The following is a 22,373-nucleotide window of genomic DNA, read 5'->3' on the forward strand; positions in this document are numbered from 1 at the left end:
GTGTGTGTGTTATGAATGAGGGTGCGGGGAGTGGGGATGTTAAAAGGGTTTGTTTTATTTTATTTTAATGTAAAGCACTTTGGGCTGCATTTTTATATGTATGAAAGGTGCTATATAAATAAAGGTACACACACACACACACACACACACACACACACACACACACACACACACACACACACACACACACACACACACACACACACACACACACACACACACACACACACACACACACACAGGACAAGAAAAAAACAAGATGAATCAAATAATGTTTTAATCCTCTCCATTTATTTTTATTCCAATACATTACTAGTACTATACGACTACTACTCCTACTACTACCAATGATCAATATTAATATTGATACAAACAATCAAGGTAAAGTGGCATATCTCAGTATAATTGCATGCTTTTAACACACTACAGGCAAAAACATTTTCTCATGCAGTGTTTTCTATAACATGTCTTCTTTGCTATTTGCAAAACATCTGTAATGTCTTTAAATTGTTTGGATGTTTTAATATCTCAATCACTATAATGAAGATGTTTACAGGTTTATATATTATCTAGAGCCTTATTTGGAGATAAAATATTCCAAAAAACATGGGAAACATTGTTTTTTAATGGCTGTTCACGGTATTTTCTGATTTATGGCGTGATAAGTAGAGATATCCAAGATTCCCTCAGGAAAAACTTAGACTCTAATGTCAACAAAATGAAACAAGAATTTTGAACCTGGCCAAAGCCACTGTTCAGAGTTCTGTTCACTATGTAAGCTAATTTCCCACAAAACCTGTAATACAAAAACCTCTCTCCCCTTAACTGTAAAACTTAACTCATAGTTACTTTAATCTACTGAATCACCATTTAAATGTTCACATTCACATCAGTATTTTCCTTCCACTGGATGTTGAAACCTTCATCCTGTAAAACTTCTTTGAGTCTCAGAATCTTCTTCATACTTCATGACATTAAAACACAGAAAATACTGTTTCTTCATTCACTTACTAGTATTAAGGCTAAAGTAGCCAGTGAACAGTATGTTGTTATGTATTCTTAACCTCTAAAACCCTTCTTTGATTATTTTTCTTCATTGCACACTTCATTTAAGTATTTCACTAGAGATTATATTCCAGGCTCCTTACTGGGTCGGAGATTAAGTCAGGAATCACCTGAGAAGACATCCAGACAAAACTGTGATTACTCATGATTTATACAAATATCAAATATAATGTTTTCCAAGCCAACATTTCTGGTTAGTTACTAGGACCAAATCACCTCAGACTTAATTAAAAACAAATTAAATGTATACATACCATGACCAAAGGGGGGAGCTGTCTGTACCTAAATACTCCAGACCATAGTGATGAGGGCTGCGTGTCCATCTTCATATTTAGACCTAGAAGATCTGCGCCTCCTGGTGGGATTTTCATCACAGTTCTGTCAAACAGAGAGGGTGGTTAGATTTGAGACTTTATGGAAGTCAACACTTAGCAGCTTTTCTCATATTAATTCATTACTCACCGGAGCGCAGGATTCCTCCTTGGGGCACAGCTCCAGTTTGCAGTGCAGGTAGATAGCCTCACTGTTCTCGTCATTGTCTTCAAAGAACTCGAACATGCTGAAAGAGAAGGAGTTGGACAGTCCCAGTCCGTTTCCCTCCATCTGCACTGTCTCGTCAGCGGGGCATCTGCTCAGCGACAGGAAAACACACACCATGAGTTCATCTGCAGTCGACTCTTACAGTCGCTGACGAGGCTTGTTCTCACCCGTCGGTGATGAGATCGTATCGCGGGTCAACATCAGGCATAGACTGGTTGGTTGCCCAGCAGGAGTCGGTTACCACAGCGACCATGGCGTCGTCCAGCCCCTCCGTCTTCAAGTCCAGCCAGATCCTCTGGCCCAGCTGGATCTCAGTGGACTCCCCGACAGGGTCCAAGAGGCCGGGGTCAGTGAAGGTGTTCATCATCACACTGTAATTCCAAACTCCAGTTTCGATGTGCTGAAACACAGGGCTGGAGAACACACACACACACACACACACACACACGTAAGTCAACTATCCACTTACTTTAACTCCAACCAGGTGAAGCTCAGCGGGACTCCACACACTTGTCTCTGATCCTGAAGCTCAAACTCCTGGTGTTTGGATGGGTGTAGGAGCAGGAGAAGTCGATCTCTACTTGGTCATGGCTGGTGATGATGCTGTAATCGGAGCTGTCCTTCGCCATGATGGTGTTCTTGAAGGTGACTTGGCTCTCGTTCCTCTAGATTGTGACAGAAATAATTTTTGGTGAGCAAAAACAGCACATTTGTTTGTGTCCAGAGCAACTAGTACTGTAGGAGAGCACCCACCATGACCTCCGTCCCGCAGCTGTCGCTGCTGTCGAAGCTGAAAGTCACCATGTGGGCCTCTTCGTCGATGAGACCTGTGCAGTTCTCGTCATCGAGGTGTAAGCCTGAGTAGTCGATCCCTTTAGCCCACAGCAGACATGCAGCCAAAGTGACAGTGGCGGAGTTCTTCATGCAGACTGTCGGCTCGCCTGAACACGCAACGCAAAGAAGTCAAAATATGCTTATGGAGGCAGAAACACGGCCACCTACTAAATAAAAACCAATCAGGGATAGAAAACAGTCTCATGCTTTAGCTGTGCTTTCTCTTCAATGATCTGTTTATGGGTTTATTTATGGGGTCAGTTCAGTCTCATTAATAATGAATGCACAGAGAAGGATTCACAAACGTATTTTGTGATTTATATATAAATGACTCTCTTCTCACAAATACATTTCGTTTTAAATAAATGTAATAAAAAATATATTTGTATGTTGTTATATTTATATACAAACTGTTAAACTTGAATTTACAAGACGCTTTTCATTGTGAACTTGTTTGTTTTTCAACAAGGAACTCTCTGTAGCCAATCAGATGCCTCCCTCGTTTTCAGCCAATCACATGACTGCATTCCCACGAGGGGTACCTCACCATGGCCAGAGCACAGCTTTTTCTCTGCGCATTTTGCGTTGCTTTTCGGTAAAAGAAATAACAACAAAAAGTATTTTAAAAAGTGATTTTATTCTCTCTCTAGCCAACGTTAGCTTGTTTGTAGCTAGCTAAATCCATTAGCTAGCTAACGTTAGCTAGCTCTAATAGTCAGCACTTTGAAACCAATGTAGTAAGCAATTTACCTATTAGTTATTATGGTTTGCTTGTAACTTGTTTTTGCATGCATTAACAACAGGTAAGCTTTAGCAAGCAAATGACCGATATGGTTATGTTTTCTGATGCTAGTAGGATCATATTATGCTAGCTAAGTTAGCTTATGATCCGTTGTCTAAAAGCATTATGGCTAACTAGTTAGCTAACGCAAATGCGCAAAATGCGCAGAGAAAGGCCTTTGTACAATTAACTTAAAATGTGCTCTATAAATTATCATATGAATGTGACAAAACCAAATAACAAAACCCCAGCCGCTAGCTGTAAACCAAAGGGATGTCTGACCCAACATTATAACCTTTCACCAAGTGTTTTCATGCCACAGTTGCTGCACGTTACCGAAAGCATCTGTTGGTTTGTACTTGGAGGCGAACAAGGCCCGACAGAGGCAGCGGGTTTCACCGAGGTTCTCGCCACAGAACTCATGATGGCTGCAGTACTGGTCCTGACAGCCGTCCTGAAGGACAACAGCTACACACAGACAGATGACAAATAACACGTTTTTAAAGGTAGATCCTGGACAGAAGGAAGTCCAAAATAACCCACTGGAAAGGAGGAACACTTTCAATTAACCGACTCATCTTATGAAACATCATAAGTGAAACTTACAGCAGCCGGCACCTGACCTCCAGGGGTCAAGAGTGATGTCACTTTTCAGGTAACACGCCTCGGCGTAAGCCTCCAGAAACTGGCAGTTGAGGCCGTCAATCGGCGGGTAATTGCATGTAGTTTTTATGCAGGCGGTTACGAAGGGCTCTGGGTCAGTGACGTTGTGGCAAGCAGTGAAGGGGTCATTGTACATGAGATAACAGCTGTTCCAGAGAAGAAGAACAAGAGTAAATGACCAGTTTTAGCTTCCAGAATAATCCCTGGTCACATGACAGAGTGGCACCACAGAAACGTGTGTCGTATGGATGAAAAGAGGGTTTTCATGGCTCAGTTCTTACTTTTCAGACAGGCGGCTACACTTCATCGTATTGTCGTCGGTGTCATTGTACTGCATATCACAGCTAGGGGTTGACAAACAGCACCATTCAATTATACATCGATACAATAATCAGGTAATATCATGCATCAAGTCGTTAATAAGTTGTACCCGATTTCACTGTCGTAATAATTCTTCATCTCCCAGATGTTGGTGGTTTGGCTGGAATTAGTGACGTCGCCACACAAGCCGCTCACAGGATCAGGAAGTACTGGTCAGAAGAGAGATGAAGACAAATCAACTTACAATCGATTTAGCACAACAAAACAAACAGCAAAGCTGTCTCTACCTGTCACGTGTGCCGTGTCGCCATCAAAAAAGAGCGTCATGTTGGAGTAAGTTGTCTTGGCGGTAACTCCAGTCTCGTCCCTGGAGAGATCCACACCGTAAAAACCCTGAGGGTTGGCGGTCAGGGATAGCATTTGGTCTCCAACCTACATCGAAGCAGATCGGCAACGCAAGGAAACGGAGGAAAATATGGCTTAAACATCACAAACCCTCTTCTCTTCTGGCTTTTTCATATGAGGAGTAAAAGATGGCATGTAATGAGCATTAATGAAAGGATTGTAGTCGCTTACCCGAACTCTGCCACCCTGTTCAAAATACATGGTCTCATTGAACTCTGGCAGCCATAGTTTCAAATAGTCCAAAAACACCACGTCTTTACGCCGTCGTTCCCGGAAACCAGCTGAGAGGTGAAATTCCCCGTCTTTTGTCATCAGAGTGTATAAACACCGATCGGAGACGGAGTGAACTCTGTCGAGGACGTCGAAGACAGTGGAGCCAGTCACGGTGCACACGACTGTGGAGAGGATGCACCTGGTGGAGATGGAAAGGGACAGTTCTGAAAACACAAATATGCTTTATCCTTTGAAGACATCATTTCCAATTCAATTCAATTTGAGGAAAATGAATAGTTACTTAAAGGTGTAGTCCAGCAATTTAACACATAAAGGGCAGCCTTTCATAATGTCCTTTATAATAGCCCTCCAGTAAACCTCATGGAGTTCTACTGGGTTGCATACTGGGAAATATAAGATCCAGCATTTTGGAAGCTGGAATCTAGTCGGCCTGCTGCTTTCATTTTGACCATATTTTTATTAATCATGTGCAAGTCCTCCTATTTTATCGATGTCCATACAAAGATTTCTATTCCAGCTAGCTAGCCATCTTGTACTGTTGAGCAGTCAAAACAGGAGTTTTGAAAACATCCCCTGGGATTGAAGTTACTAGCATGATAATGATAACGCAGCCTATAATAAAACATTTAAATATGCTCGACGATTTACGGTCCTTGAAGTGTCTGTCGTAAGTCCGACGTTCTTATTCAAGTGAAATGCTAAATCAGTGGTGAACTTGTTTAAGTTTTATGGACTGAATCATTAATCCAACGTTCCACTATAAATGATTAAATGTTAAATGAAGCCCTAATAACAGAATAATAACAGAACTTTCTCCTCAAGGTTTTGATTTGTGTCACGTTCACCTCATTCAAATCAGTCAGCCCAACCTTCATTCAAACTGGATTCCAATAAAAAAGTGACCATATTTACATGTTGTTGCCCACGCAAACCTCTAGGGGTCCACATGTAGGGTTGGTTTGTAGGAATGCAGCAGCAGTACAGTGTATGCTGGTGCAGGTGTCTGGGAGGATTATTTCTGAGTCGGGATTCATAACGTCACCTGGAATGTGACAGGAGGTTTATCAAATTAGTTTCATATTAAACATCACCAGGTAGTGTGCAAAACTATTTCACGACATCACAGTTTAGTTTGAAGATCCCTTCTGTGGGAACCACTGGATTTGGCTACCTTCGAATCTGCATCCGCTTACGTCGAAGTAAACGCTTTTAAACGCTTCATCTGCAGTAAACTCCCATGAATCATGAGACATGTTCCCAGCCACCGCCGTCAGGGTCTAGAACAGGATTCGACAAAAATCAAGGTTAATACTGTGATACTGACATTTAAGATCTTGTTTGATTGTTGTCTATTCACATGTAGTCATTGTTAATATGAGAAAATATACAGATTAGGTTTCATCAAAAATACATTTTTGAAATAACTTATCACCTCCCAGGATGCATCAATTTGTACCTATCAGATATCATAATTGGATTCAAGGCACAGATGTCAGCATTTTCCAGTAATAACCCAGATGGAAGTATTATCAGAATCCAATGCACAACAAACTAGAGACCATCTTGCGATGGAAACAAAAGTCAAACAGGAAATCAAGCCAAGTGTTTGTTTAATTTGCTAGTTTTTAGGTGAAGTGACTCCACTACAGGCTCACAGTAATCCATGAAAGGAAATTGGTTCTACTCTCAGGGATGAGATGCCATGAACTTTGCATTTTTCAAATCCAGTGATTAACTTCTGATTGAAAGATGAACTTGAAATATCAAGTTAACTGAACATAAAGCAGATATATGTTAATAGACACCAACTTATCTCTGAGACCAAAGTGACTTCTTACTTACAAAAGCAGAGGGTAAGTTATCGTTTGTTTCCAGTGACAGACCTGCTTGTGGATAAAAGTCATAGAGAACTATATCAATCTGAAAGCATAAACAGACGAAAGAAAAAACATATTAGGAAATGGCTTCTAAAACAATTTAGAAATAAACTTTACATTTAAGCTTGATAGAAACGGTCTTTAAAATGTTCATTTTGTACAAAAACAACAAAAAACATAGAACTGATGATGCCTTACGAAGGAGTTTGAATTAATCTTCAAAGTTAGTTGAATATTGCAGTCTGAGGTGGTGAGTATGTTTGGGAACAAGCCTCCCAATCCCACTGGTAATGTTTCTACATTTTCTTCCACTTCCACTGTGTTTGAAGTCGATGTATCGTTTAAGTACAGGCAGTCTTGGTCGATGTCATTTACGTCATCTGTGAAACAGACTTGAAATGAACCTGAATCGAATGCCACCTGCAAAAACAGAGAGACGCCAAACATGAAGAAACAATATTAAGGCTTTTAAAGACAGGGTTCCACTCATAAACAGTATTATTCAATAATGTTAGTCTTTTTACATTACTTACAGTCTCTGAATCAACATATAGTGAAAGAAATACTCAAACAAAATTAAAACAACTAATGAGAATTAGCCCCACATTTACCAGCTGCAACATTTAAGTGAGGAGCACATTAATGCATCAATAATTATAATTATACTCCCAAATGGGCTGCTCTGCATGATGAGTTCTTTTGGATGTTAAAGTATATTTTGATGCTGATGCTTCGTATTTACTGTACAGACATGAGAGTAAAGTCAAACTTCTCATCAAACTCTCAGTAAGAAAAGCTAATGAAATGTATAATTAATGTGTTAAAGATTCATTTTACTCACTTTAATAATGTTGAATGAACGTCCGTAAAATCTGACGCTACAGTTCACAAGATGCTCTGTTCCAGATCCAGTGTATGTCGCCAGGTCCGCCTGCCTGACAACAACTGCTGAATTTAAAGGAAAACATGCAGAAAACAAAGTTTACCGTACATATATTTGAAAGTGGCTCCCCAGTATTGAAGGTTGGGAAACACTGTTCTGAAGTACTGAATACTTTTCTGTGGCTGCTTACCTGCCAGCAGGAGGAACAGTGCACCCGTCATCGCCATGATGGAGCTCCGGCGGTAAACTGTCGGAGAGCTGGGAGACACACAGTTCATATAGGAAGTGGCAGGACATGTCATTTCATTTAACCCTACACTCCATACCATACAAATATTAGAAGAGGAAGAGCATGCAGCTCGTCTTACTGTCTGGAGGTCGGGTGGAGCAGCGAGGAGAGGAGGCTCTGCAGATGGAGGTCGGTGTTGAACCCTCTGGGATGTTTCAGCTCTCGGGCCGATGTGTCTGATGTGACGGCCTCTCGCCGTCTCTTTTTATGCAGTTCCTGCTCAATCACGCCTCTGAATTGTGATGTCAGTCTTTAAATATCCCCCAAGGCTAAATTCTTGTCATACTCCACAGTAGAAGCTGATCACGTTAAGTCAAAACAATAAGTGCTATGGTTCGATTACCAGCCACACCAGCGACGCTGGTATTGTTTTCACCTTGTTTCGCCTGTGTGAGTGATGTCATGGAAACACCTACTTTCTGCAGAAGTGGTTTTAGGGACTTTGCCAAATGTTTACATGTCTGTGGACAGATTTTGTCACGCGATAGCATCACAGCCATGGACGATGCAGTCAGAAAACTTCACATTTTACACCCCTTGCTGATTTGGCATCATGGCTGGTGTGATCCCATCACAAGATGGTCTCTAGTTATCTTTCATTTGTGACCATTTAAATACTACTTTTGAAACTCGTTCTACCTTAAAAAGGAGTCGAGGAAATAGTCAATTACAAATGTTACTGACAATAATCCTAAAAACACTATGTGCTTTTAGTCTGGACCAGTGTTTCTCTCTGTCAAACAGCAGGAACCTTCCTTATGAAACTCCACACACTGATGTTCTTTACTGTCACACACACAGAAGTGTGTTCAGGCAACATTCATTCAGGGTTGTACTTGTACTTTATTATTTCCATTAACTGATACTTAATATGAAATAAATCTGAATAAATATATATGAATATATACAAACATTTATTCTTATATTCATAGATATGTATTCATATGTATTTAGTATAAAGTATCTTCAAAAATACATTTTTGAAATAACTTCAAACAGGAAATCAAGCCAAGTGTTTGTTTAATTTGCTAGTTTTTAGGTGAAGTGACTCAACTACAGGCTCACAGTAATCCATCCATCCATCCATCCATCCATCCATCCATCCATCCATCCATCCATTGTCTACCGCTTATCCTGTATTCAGGGTCACGGGGGGGCTGGAGCCGATCCCAGCTATCATTGGGCGAAGGCAGGGTACACCCTGGACAGGACGCCAGTCTATCACAGGGGTATAAAGTATCAGTTAAATGAAATAATAAAGTACAACTTCATTTATCAACTAATAAAAATTGCATTTCTAAAGCACTTTTCAAAATGATGAAGACACTTGAAGATTTGTTGAAACAGGCTGAACCAGTTTGCCAGCAGCTGACTTGCCTTTATTCTCTGAACACCCACACAAGTGTTTCAGTTCTTCTGGATGATATTCTGGATGATTAGACCTCTGCTCAGGTTGAAGGAGACAAACTGGTTGTGCGCTTCAATTGTTTGGGTGTTTCCCATCATCTTTCATGTGAAATGATGCTGCAAAGACAAACTTATTGTCTTTATTAGTTAAGACTTATGATTTGAATTATTCACACTCTATGGTAAGTCAGAAAGATTTGTGACACGGTTTGATATGGACACGCCTAAGAAGAAATACTTGAATGGTTAGCCTTAAATCACTGGTTCCCAACCTTTATATAGCAAAATAAACTCACAAAGCCCTCACCGACTCCCACTGTATGTCCCAAATAAATAACGCTATCACTAAATAAAAGACACTTCATTTATTTCCCACATTTGTACTGTCAATAGTTAGGTTTTACTGCCACTACTGAATGTTTTAAACACTTAATAGGTAGCTAAACATTATTAATATGTTGTAATAATACGTGTGGACACATTATTATGTTGTAATAATACGTGGACAAATTAATATGTTGTAATAATCCTTGGACACATTATTAATATGTTGTAATAATCCATGGACACATTATTAATATGTTGTAATGATACGTGGACACATTATTAATATGTTGTAATGATACGTGGACACATTATTAATATGTTGTAATAATAGGTGGACACATTATTAATATGTTGTAATAATACGTGGACACATTATTAATATGTTGTAATGATACGTGGAGACATTATTAATATGTTGTAATAATACGTGGACACATTATTATGTTGTAATAATACGTGGACACATTATTAATATGTTGTAATAATACGTGGACACATTATTAATATGTTGTAATAATAGGCGGACACATTATTTACATGTTGTAATAATACGTGGACACATTATTAATATGTTGTAATAATACGTGGACACATTATTAATATGTTGTAATAATACGTGGACACATTATTAATATGTTGTAATAATACGTGGACACATTATTAATATGTTGTAATAATACATGGACAGATTAATATGTTGTAATAATACGTGGACACATTATTAATATGTTGTAATAATACATGGACAGATTAATATGTTGTAATAATACGTGGACACATTATTAATATGTTGTAATAATACGTGGACACATTATTATGTTGTAATAATACGTGGACACATTATTATGTTGTAATAATACATGGACAGATTAATATGTTGTAATAATACGTGGACACATTATTAATATGTTGTAATAATACGTGGACACATTATTAATATGTTGTAATAATATGTGGACACATCATTAATATGTTGTAATAATACGTGGACACATTATTAATATGTTGTAATAATACATGGACACATTATTAATATGTTGTAATAATACGTGGACACATTATTAATATGTTGTAATAATATGTGGACACATCATTAATATGTTGTAATAATACGTGGACACATTATTAATATGTTGTAATAATACATGGACACATTATTATGTTGTAATAATACGTGGACACATTAATATGTTGTAATAATACATGGACACATTAATATGTTGTAATAATACGTGGACACATTAATATGTTGTAATAATACATGGACACATTAATATGTTGTAATAATACGTTGACACATTATTAATATGTTGTAATAATACGTGGACACATTATTTATATGTTGTAATAATACGTGGACACATTATTATGTTGTAATAATACGTGGACACATTATTAATATGTTGTAATAATACGTGGACACATTATTAATATGTTGTAATAATACATGGACACATTATTATGTTGTAATAATACGTGGACACATTATTATGTTGTAATAATACGTGGACACATTATTAATATGTTGTAATAATACGTGGACACATTATGTTGTAATAATACGTGGACACATTATTAATATGTTATAATAATACGTGGACACATTATTAATATGTTGTAATAATACGTGGACACATTATGTTGTAATAATACGTGGACACATTATTATGTTGTAATAATATGTGGACACATTATTAATATGTTGTAATAATACGTGGACACATTATTAATATGTTATAATAATACGTGTGTAGGAGCCGTATGTAAGTCTGTGTGTGTTTGGTTGTGGATGTGGACACTGCATTGGTGCGTGGGTAGGGGTGTGTCACTGTGGGCGTGTGATCCGTGGTTACTTGTAATTGCACTCACCTGGTCTCATCAGTTGGCGTTTGAACATGGCGTGGGGTGAACCACGGGGGTGACATTTTCTGTTGACCGCTACGCTGTCACATCACATTGTGCTTTCTTAACTTATTAACCTTGCACGGACGTTTGCAAGCAGCTGGAGCTTATGTGTGTTGCCGTGATATGGAAATAAAGGTGCTTCGAGAGCAAGAATAAAGCGAATTGTGCGCGTCAACAATTTCTCCCGTGTTCAGCCCACCGCGGCTGATAGTTTTTTTTTTATTTCGTCTCAGTTAGCCGCAATATTAGTCAACAGAAAAGGTTTGCCGAAGTGTTGATCCACGGAAAGTTTCGTTGACCCTGGATTCCTGGGATCATTCTGGAACGCTTCAAACAAGGACGTGGAGCGCGCAGAGACGCACCAGTTCATTCATCGCCCCAGTAGGTTTACATTCATTCACTGCCAGCCCGTACGGCTCATTCAGCACAGCTACGGAAGCGGAGGTATGGTCACGCATACACAAACACACACAACAGGTCATATTTGCGAATTAAATATTTCCCCTGGTAGGCTTTAGCAGTGTAACCACATAAGGTGGTTGAACTCCTTTTTTGTTTTAAGCCGGTTGTTATTTTCGTGTCATCAAGCGGGTGGAGCCGAGACAGTTTGTCTTGTTCAAGACTAACGGTATATAGGTACTTAAGTAAGTACCTACCGCTAGTATGCACAGAAGACTAGGGTGAGTTTAGATAGTTTTCTATAGGCAGTTCAGCGGGGGATACGTGACGCAATCGCGTCATGTTGTAATAATACGTGGACACATTATTTATATGTTGTTATAGTACGTGGACACATTATTATGTTGTAATAATACGTGGACACATTATTATGTTGTAATAATACGTGGACACATTATTTATATGTTGTAATAATACGTGGACACATTATTATGTTGTAATAATACGTGGACACATTATTTATATGTTGTAATAATACGTGGACACATTATTATGTTGTAATAATAAGTGGACACATTATTATGTTGTAATAATAAGTGGACACATTATTATGTTGTAATAATACGTGGACACATTATTATGTTGTAATAATACGTGGACACATTATTAATATGTTGTAATAATATGTCGACACATTATTAATATGTTGTAATAATATGTGGACACATTAATATGATGTAATAATATGTCGACACATTATTATGTTGTAATAATACGTGGACACATTATTATGTTGTTATAGTACGTGGACACATTATTATGTTGTAATAATACGTGGACACATTATTATGTTGTAATAATACGTGGACACATTATTAATATGTTGTAATAATATGTCGACACATTATTATTATGTTGTAATAATACGTGGACACATTAATATGATGTAATAATATGTCGACACATTATTATGTTGTAATAATACGTGGACACATTATTATGTTGTTATAGTACGTGGACACATTATTATGTTGTAATAATACGTGGACACATTATTATGTTGTAATAATACGTGGACACATTATTAATATGTTGTAATAATATGTGGACACATTATTATGTTGTAATAATACGTGGACACATTATTATGTTGTAATAATACGTGGACACATTATTAATATGTTGTAATAATATGTGGACACATTATTATGCTGTAATTATAAGTGGACACATTATTATGTTGTAATAATACGTGGACACATTATTAATATGTTGTAATAATACGTGGACACATTATTTATATGTTGTAATAAGTGGACACATTAATATATTTTAATAATACGTGGACACATTATGTTGTAATTATAAGTGGACACATTATTATGTTGTAATAATACGTGGACACATTATTAATATGTTGTAATAATACGTGGACACATTATTTATATGTTGTAATAAGTGCACACATTAATATATTTTAATAATACGTGGACACATTATTATGTTGTAATTATAAGTGGACACATTATTATGTTGTAATAATACGTGGACACATTATTAATATGTTGTAATATTACATGGACACATTATTTATATGTTGTAATAATACGTGGACACATTAATATATTTTAATAATACGTGGACACATTATTATGTTGTAATAATAATACGTGGACACATTAATATGTTGTAATAATACGTGGACACATTATTATGTTGTAATAATACGTGGACACATCATTATGTTGTAATAATACGTGGACACATTATTAATATGTTGTAATAATACGTGGACACATTATTATGTTGTAATAATACGTGGACACATTATTAATATATTGTAATAATACGTGGACACATTATGTTGTAATAATACGTGGACACATTATTAATATATTGTAATAATACGTGGACACATTATTATGTTGTAATAATACGTGGACACATTATTATGTTGTAATAATACGTGGACACATTATTAATATATTGTAATAATACGTGGACACATTATTATGTTGTAATAATAAGTGGACACATCATTATGTTGTAATAATACGTGGAAACATTATTAATATGTTGTAATAATACGTGGACACATTATTAATATGTTGTAATAATACGTGGACACATTATTTATATGTTGTAATAATACATGGACACATTAATATGTTGTAATAATACGTGGACACATTAATATGTTGTAATAATACGTGGACACATTATTTATATCTTGTAATAATACGTGGACACATTATGTGGTTATAGTACGTGGACACATTATTATGTTGTAATAATACGTGGACACATTATTGATATGTTGTAATAATACGTGGACACATTATTTATATCTTGTAATAATACGTGGACACATTATGTGGTTATAGTACGTGGACACATTATTAATATCTTGTAATAATACGTGGACACATTACTAATAAACCCTGGCAGTAGTAAAAGGAACCTTACCCTTACTCATCTGGCCGTCCACATACAACCATGTATTTGTCTCCAGCTGTCTGTAGAAATAGTAAAAACAACCGAATGATGACGTGACTGTGGTTTAGATGTTGTTTCAGGACCACAGACAGCGCCGTGTTCATGGTACTGAAACTGGAGCAGATGAACTTCAGTTCCCAATGGCTTGAAATATTTATATAGTTATATCTTGAAAAGCCCTCTCTCATGTATGGATTTAAATCAGCTTAATCATTTTAATTATAGTAACTTTATTCTTTCATCAACACCCAGGTTCCCCTGTTCACTTTGTGACACACACAGACACACGCACACGCGCGCGCGCGCACACACACACACACACACACACACACACACACACACACACACACACACACACACACACACACACACACACACACACACACACACACACACACACACACACACACACACACAGGACAAGAAAAAAACAAGATGAATCAAATAATGTTTTAATCCTCTCCATTTATTTTTATTCCAATACATTACTAGTACTATACGACTACTACTCCTACTACTACCAATGATCAATATTAATATTGATACAAACAATCAAGGTAAAGTGGCATATCTCAGTATAATTGCATGCTTTTAAGACACTACAGGCAAAAACATTTTCTCATGCAGTGTTTTCTATAACATGTCTTCTTTGCTATTTGCAAAACATCTGTAATGTCTTTAAATTGTTTGGATGTTTTAATATCTCAATCACTATAATGAAGATGTTTACAGGTTTATATATTATTTAGAGCCTTATTTGGAGAAAAAATATTATTTTTTAATGGCTGTTCACGGTATGTTCTGATTTATGGCGTGATAAGTAGAGATATCCAAGATTCCCTCAGTAAAAACTTAGACTCTAATGTCAACAAAATGAAACAAGAATTTTGAACCTGGCCAAAGCCACTGTTCAGAGTTCTGTTCAGTATGTAAGCTAATTTCCCACAAAACCTGTAATACAAAAACCTCTCTCCCCTTAACTGTAAAACTTAACTCATAGTTACTTTAATCTACTGAATCACCATTTAAATGTTCACATTCACATCAGTATTTTCCTTCCACTGGATGTTGAAACCTTCATCCTGTAAAGCTTCTTTGAGTCTCAGAATCTTCTTCATACTTCATGACATTAAAACACAGAAAATACTGTTTCTTCATTCACTAACTAGTATTAAGGCTAAAGTAGCCAGTGAACAGTATATTGTTATGTATTCTTAACCTCTAAAACCCTTCTTTGATTATTTTTCTTCATTGCACACTTCATTTAAGTATTTCACTAGAGATTATATTCCAGGCTCCTTACTGGGTCGGAGATTAAGTCAGGAATCACCTGAGAAGACAACCAGACAAAACTGTGATTACTCATGATTTATACAAATATCAAATATAATGTTTTCCAAGCCAACATTTCTGGTTAGTTACTAGGACCAAATCACCTCAGACTTAATTAAAAACAAATTAAATGTATACATACCATGACCAAAGGGGGGAGCTGTCTGTACCTAAATACTCCAGACCATAGTGATGAGGGCTGCGTGTCCATCTTCATATTTAGACCTAGAAGATCTGCGCCTCCTGGTGGGATTTTCATCACAGTTCTGTCAAACAGAGAGGGTGGTTAGATTTGAGACTTTATGGAAGTCAACACTTAGCAGCTTTTCTCATATTAATTCATTACTCACCGGAGCGCAGGATTCCTCCTTGGGGCACAGCTCCAGTTTGCAGTGCAGGTAGATAGCCTCACTGTTCTCGTCATTGTCTTCAAAGAACTCGAACATGCTGAAAGAGAAGGAGTTGGACAGTCCCAGTCCGTTTCCCTCCATCTGCACTGTCTCGTCAGCGGGGCATCTGCTCAGCGACAGGAAAACACACACCATGAGTTCATCTGCAGTCGACTCTTACAGTCGCTGACGAGGCTTGTTCTCACCCGTCGGTGATGAGATCGTATCGCGGGTCAACATCGGGCATAGACTGGTTGGTTGCCCAGCAGGAGTCGGTTACCACAGCGACCATGGCGTCGTCCAGCCCCTCCGTCTTCAAGTCCAGCCAGATCCTCTGGCCCAGCTGGATCTCAGTGGACTCCCCGACAGGGTCCAAGAGGCCGGGGTCAGTGAAGGTGTTCATCATCACACTGTAATTCCAAACTCCAGTTTCGATGTGCTGAAACACAGGGCTGGAGAACACACACACACACACACACACACACACACGTAAGTCAACTATCCACTAACTTTAACTCCAACCAGGTGAAGCTCAGCAGGACTCCACACACTTGTCTCTGATCCTGAAGCTCAAACTCCTGGTGTTTGGATGGGTGTAGGAGCAGGAGAAGTCGATCTCTACTTGGTCATGGCTGGTGATGATGCTGTAATCGGAGCTGTCCTTCGCCATGATGGTGTTCTTGAAGGTGACTTGGCTCTCGTTCCTCTAGATTGTGACAGAAATAATTTTTGGTGAGCAAAAACAGCACATTTGTTTGTGTCCAGAGCAACTAGTACTGTAGGAGAGCACCCACCATGACCTCCGTCCCGCAGCTGTCGCTGCTGTCGAAGCTGAAAGTCACCATGTGGGCCTCTTCGTCGATGAGACCTGTGCAGTTCTCATCATCGAGGTGTAAGCCTGAGTAGTCAATCCCTTTAGCCCACAGCAGACATGCAGCCAAAGTGACAGTGGCGGAGTTCTTCATGCAGACTGTCGGCTCGCCTGAACACGCAACGCAAAGAAGTCAAAATATGCTTATGGAGGCAGAAACACGGCCACCTACTAAATAAAAACCAATCAGGGATAGAAAACAGTCTCATGCTTTAGCTGTGCTTTCTCTTCAATTATCTGTTTATGGGTTTATTTATGGGGTCAGTTCAGTCTCATTAATAATGAATGCACAGAGAAGGATTCACAAACGTATTTTGTGATTTATATATAAATGACTCTCTTCTCACAAATACATTTCGTTTTAAATAAATGTAATAAAAAATATATTTGTATGTTGTTATATTTATATACAAACTGTTGTATATAAACTTATACAACAATAGTAACTTACAATATAAACTTGAATTTACAAGACGCTTTTCATTGTGAACTTGTTTGTTTTTCAACAAGGAACTCTCTGTAGCCAATCAGATGCCTCCCTCGTTTTCAGCCAATCACATGACTGCATTCCCACGAGGGGTACCTCACCATGGCCAGAGCACAGCTTTTTCTCTGCGCATTTTGCGTTGCTTTTCGGTAAAAGAAATAACAACAAAAAGTATTTTAAAAAGTGATTTTATTCTCTCTCTAGCCAACGTTAGCTTGTTTGTAGCTAGCTAAATCCATTAGCTAGCTAACGTTAGCTAGCTCTAATAGTCAGCATTTTGAAACCAATGTAGTGAGCAATTTACCTATTAGTTATTATGGTTTGCTTGTAACTTGTTTTTGCATGCATTAACAACAGGTAAGCTTTAGCAAGCAAATGACCGATATGGTTATGTTTTCTGATGCTAGTAGGATCATATTATGCTAGCTAAGTTAGCTTATGATCCGTTGTCTAAAAGCATTATGGCTGACTAGTTAGCTAACGCAAATGCGCAAAATGCGCAGAGAAAGGCCTTTGTACAATTAACTTAAAATGTGCTCTATAAATTATCATATGAACGTGACAAAACCAAATAACAAAACCCCAGCCGCTAGCTGTAAACCAAAGGGATGTCTGACCCAACATTATAACCTTTCACCAAGTGTTTTCATGCCACAGTTGCTGCACGTTACCGAAAGCATCTGTTGGTTTGTACTTGGAGGCGAACAAGGCCCGACAGAGGCAGCGGGTTTCACCGAGGTTCTCGCCACAGAACTCATGATGGCTGCAGTACTGGTCCTGACAGCCGTCCTGAAGGACAACAGCTACACACAGACAGATGACAAATAACACGTTTTTAAAGGTAGATCCTGGACAGAAGGAAGTCCAAAATAACCCACTGGAACAGAGGAACACTTTCAATTAACTGACTCATCTTATGAAACATCATAAGTGAAACTTACAGCAGCCGGCACCTGACCTCCAGGGGTCAAGAGTGATGTCACTTTTCAGGTAACACGCCTCGGCGTAAGCCTCCAGAAACTGGCAGTTGAGGCCGTCAATCGGCGGGTAATTGCAGGTAGTTTTTATGCAGGCGTTTACGAATGGCTCTGGGTCAATGACGTTGTGGCAAGCAGTGAAGGGGTCATTGTACATGAGATAACAGCTGTTCCAGAGAAGAAGAACAAGAGTAAATGACCAGTTTTAGCTTCCAGAATAATCCCTGGTCACATGACAGAGTGGCACCACAGAAACGTGTGTCGTATGGATGAAAAGAGGGTTTTCATGGCTCAGTTCTTACTTTTCAGACAGGCGGCTACACTGGATCGTATTGTCGTCGTTGTCATTGTACTGCATATCACAGCTAGGGGTTGACAAACAGCACCATTCCATTATACTTCAATACAATAATCAGGTAATATCATGCATCAAGTCGTTAATAAGTTGTACCCGATTTCACTGTCGTCATAATTCTTCATCTCCCAGATGTAGGTGGTTTGGTTGGAATCAGTGACGTCGCCACACAAGCCGCTTACAGGTTCAGCAAGTACTGGTCAGAAGAGAGATAAAGTCAAATCAACTTACAATCGATTTAGCACAACAAAACAAACAACAAAGCTGTCTCTACCTGTCACATGTGCCGTGTCGCCATCAAAAAAGAGCGTCATGTTGGAGTAAGTTGTCTTGGCGGTAACTCCAGTCTCGTCCCTGGAGAGATCCACACCGTAAAAATCCTGAGGGTTGGCGGTCAGGGATAGCATTTGGTCTCCAACCTACATGAAGCAGATCGGCAACGCAAGGAAACGGAGGAAAAAATGGATTAAACATCACAAACCCTCTTCTCTTCTGGCTTTTTCATATGAGGAGTAAAAGATGGCATGTAATGAGCATTAATGAAAGGATTGTAGTCGCTTACCCGAACTCTGCCACCCTGTTCAAAATACATGGTCTCATTGAACTCTGGCAGCCATAGTTTCAAATAGTCCAAAAACACCACGTCTTTACGCCGTCGTTCCCGGAAACCAGCTGAGAGGTGAAATTCCCCGTCTTTTGTCATCAGAGTGTATAAACACCGATCGGAGACGGAGTGAACTCTGTCGAGGACGTCGAAGACAGTGGAGCCAGTCACGGTGCACACGACTGTGGAGAGGATGCACCTGGTGGAGATGGAAAGGGACGGGTTTACGGTCCTTGAAGTGTCTATCGTAAGTCCGATGTTGTTATTTAAGTGAAATGCTAAATCAGTGGTGAACTTGTTTAAGTTTTATGGACTGAATCATTAATCCAATGTTCCACTATAAATGATTAAATGTTAAATGCAGCCCTAATAACAGAATAATAACAGAACTTTCTCCTCAAGTCTTTGATTTGTGTCACGTTCACCTCATTCAAATCAGTCAGCCCAACCTTCATTCAAACTGGATTCCAATAAAAAAGTGACCATATTTACATGTTGTTGCCCACGCAAACCTCTAGGGGTCCACATGTAGGGTTGCGACGTAGGTTTGCAGCAGCAGTACAGCGTATGCTGGTGCAGGTGTCTGGGAGGATTATTTCTGAGTCGGGATCCATAATGTCACCTGGAATGTGACAGGAGGTTTATCAAATTAGTTTCATATTAAACATCACCAGGTAGTGTGCAAAACTATTTCACGACATCACAGTTTAGTTTGAAGATCCCTTCTGTGGGAACCACTGGATATGGCTACCTTCGAATCTGCATCCGCTTACGTCGAAGTGAACCGTGTCATCCCCTTCAGCTTCAGTAAACTCCCATGAATCATGAGGCATGTTCCCAGCCACCGCCGTCAGGGTCTAGAAAAGGATTTGACAAAAATCAAGGTTGATACTGTGATACTGAGGGAAACGTGTAGTAATCTCTCTTTTTATGTTTGATTATTGTCTATTCACATGTAGTCATTGTTTATATGAGAAGTCAAACAGGAAATCAAGCCGAGTGTTTGAATAATTTGCTAGTTTTTAGGTGAAGCAACTCCACTCCAGGCTCACAGTAATCCATGAAAGGAAATTGGTTCTACTCTCAGGGATGAGATGCCATGAACTTTGCATTTTTCAAATCCAGTGATTAACTTCTGATTGAAAGATGAACTTGAAATATCAAGTTAACTGAACATAAAGCAGATATATGTTAATAGACACCAACTTATCTCTGAGACCAAAGTGACTTCTTACTTACAAAAGCAGAGGGTAAGTTATAGTATGTTTCCAGTGACAGACCTGCTTGTGGATAAAAGTCATAGAGAACTATATCAATCTGAAAGCATAAACAGACGAAAGAAAAAACATATTAGGAAATGGCTTCTAAAACAATTTAGAAATAAACTTTACTTTGAAGCTTGATAGAAACGGTCTTTAAAATGTTCATTTTGTACAAAAACAAACAAAAAACATAGAACTGATGATGCCTTACGAAGGAGTTTGAATTAATCCTCAAAGTTAGTTGAATATTGCACTCTGAGGTGGTGAGTATGTTTGGGAACAAGCCTCCCAATCCCACTGGTGATGTTTCTACATTTTCTTTCACTTCCACTGTGTTTGAAGTCGATGTATCGTTTAAGTACAGGCAGTCTTGGTCGATGTAATTTACGTCATCTGTGAAACAGGCTCGAAATGAACCTGAATCGAAGGCCACCTGCAAAAACAGAGAGACGCCAAACATGAAGAAACAATATTAAGGCTTTTAAAGACAGGGTTCCACTCATAAACAGTATTATTCAATAATGTTAGTCTTTTTACATTACTTACAGTCTCTGAATCAACATATAGTGAAAGAAATACTCAAACAAAATGAAACAACTAATGAGAATTAGCCCCACATTTACCAGCTGCAACATTTAAGTGAGGAACACATTAATGAATCAATAATTATAATTATACTCCCAAATGGGCTGCTCTGCATGATGAGTTCTTTTGGATGTTAAAGTATATTTTGATGCTGATGCTTCGTATTTACTGTACAGACATGAGAGTTAAGTCAAACGTCTCATCAAACTCTCAGTAAGAAAAGCTAATGAAATGTATAATTAATGTGTTAAAGATTCATTTTACTCACTTTTATATAGTCGAATGAACGTCCGTAAAATCTGACGCTACAGTCGTCGAGAAACGCTGTTCCAGATCCAGTGTATGTCGCCAGGTCCGCCTGCCTGACAGCAACTGCTGAATTAAAAGGAAAACACATGCAGAAAACAAAGTTTACTGTAAATATATTTGAAAGTGGCTCCCAAGTATCGAAGGTTGGGAAACACTGTTCTGAAGTACTGAATACTTTTCTGTGGCTGCTTACCTGCCAGCAGGAGGAACAGTGCACCCGTCATCGCCATGATGGAGCTCCGGCGGTAAACTGTCGGAGAGCTGGGAGACACACAGTTCATATAGGAAGTGGCAGGACATGTCATTTCATTTAACCCTACACTCCATACCATACAAATATTAGAAGAGGAAGAGCATGCAGCTCGTCTTACTGTCTGGAGGTCGGGTGCAGCAGCGAGGAGAGGAGGCTCTGCAGATGGAGGTCGGTGTTGAACCCTCTGGGATGTTTCAGCTCTCGGGCCGATGTGTCTGATGGGACGGCCTCTCGCCGTCTCTTTTTATGCAGGTCCTGCTCAATCACGCCTCTGAATTGTGATGTAAGTTCTAAGTCTTTACATATCCCCCAAGGCTAAATTCTTTACATACTCCACAGTAGAAGCTGATCACGTCAAGTCAGGTTCGATTATCAGCCACACCAGCGACGCTGGTATTGTTGTTTTCACCTTGTTTCGCCTGTGTGTGTGATGTCATGGAAACACCTACTTTCTGCAGAAGTGGTTTTAGGGACTTTGCCAGATGTTTACATGTCTGTGGGCAGATTTTGTCACGCGATAGCA

The 22,373-nt window shown here is 38.7% G+C and overlaps 2 protein-coding genes and 1 long non-coding RNA gene across 3 annotated transcripts; all 3 read right to left on the minus strand.

Moving 5' to 3' along the window:
• Positions 1 to 1,055: 1,055 nt before the first annotated feature.
• LOC311009753 (alpha-tectorin-like) lies at positions 1,056 to 6,096 on the minus strand (the record flags this gene model as incomplete). The annotated part of the gene is made up of 14 exons (XM_084004103.1): positions 1,056 to 1,175; positions 1,348 to 1,443; positions 1,528 to 1,693; positions 1,773 to 2,018; positions 2,116 to 2,270; positions 2,359 to 2,546; positions 3,557 to 3,688; positions 3,827 to 4,029; positions 4,165 to 4,227; positions 4,314 to 4,413; positions 4,492 to 4,636; positions 4,781 to 5,021; positions 5,756 to 5,885; positions 6,015 to 6,096. The coding sequence occupies 13 exons, from the start codon at positions 6,094 to 6,096 to the stop codon at positions 1,348 to 1,350; spliced, it is 1,947 nt and encodes a 648-aa protein (XP_083860229.1). The 3' UTR covers positions 1,056 to 1,175.
• Positions 6,097 to 14,892: 8,796 nt separating this feature from the next.
• Positions 14,893 to 20,764, minus strand: LOC311009997 (alpha-tectorin-like). The gene is made up of 15 exons (XM_084004480.1): positions 20,681 to 20,764; positions 20,193 to 20,298; positions 19,934 to 20,063; positions 19,400 to 19,640; positions 19,112 to 19,256; positions 18,934 to 19,033; positions 18,785 to 18,847; positions 18,447 to 18,649; positions 18,177 to 18,308; positions 16,942 to 17,129; positions 16,699 to 16,853; positions 16,354 to 16,599; positions 16,109 to 16,274; positions 15,929 to 16,024; positions 14,893 to 15,756 (listed from the first exon to the last, which is right to left on the minus strand). Exons 2-14 carry the CDS (start codon positions 20,272 to 20,274, stop codon positions 15,929 to 15,931), a joined length of 1,947 nt encoding a protein of 648 aa, XP_083860606.1. The 5' UTR covers positions 20,275 to 20,298; positions 20,681 to 20,764; the 3' UTR covers positions 14,893 to 15,756.
• An 801-nt stretch (positions 20,765 to 21,565) lies between these two features.
• LOC311010206 lies at positions 21,566 to 22,373 on the minus strand. Its single transcript, XR_014596749.1, has 3 exons — positions 21,969 to 22,373; positions 21,791 to 21,858; positions 21,566 to 21,663 (listed from the first exon to the last, which is right to left on the minus strand). It is a non-coding gene; the product is annotated as an uncharacterized lncRNA (long non-coding RNA).

Source organism: Eutrigla gurnardus, assembly GCF_963514095.1.
Source record: "Eutrigla gurnardus genome assembly, chromosome: 24".
Classification (NCBI taxonomy): domain Eukaryota; kingdom Metazoa; phylum Chordata; class Actinopteri; order Perciformes; family Triglidae; genus Eutrigla; species Eutrigla gurnardus.

Coding starts and splice junctions, on each gene's coding strand:
- LOC311009997 (XM_084004480.1), bottom strand. CDS start 20,274: ATGCCTCATGATTCATGGGAGTTTACTGAAGCTGAAGGGGATGACACG. Junction 19,034..19,111: donor CGACACGGCACATGTGACAG/GTAGAGACAGCT, acceptor TCTTCTGACCAG/TACTTGCTGAACCTGTAAGC. Junction 17,130..18,176: donor CAAACCAACAGATGCTTTCG/GTAACGTGCAGC, acceptor TTGCGTGTTCAG/GCGAGCCGACAGTCTGCATG.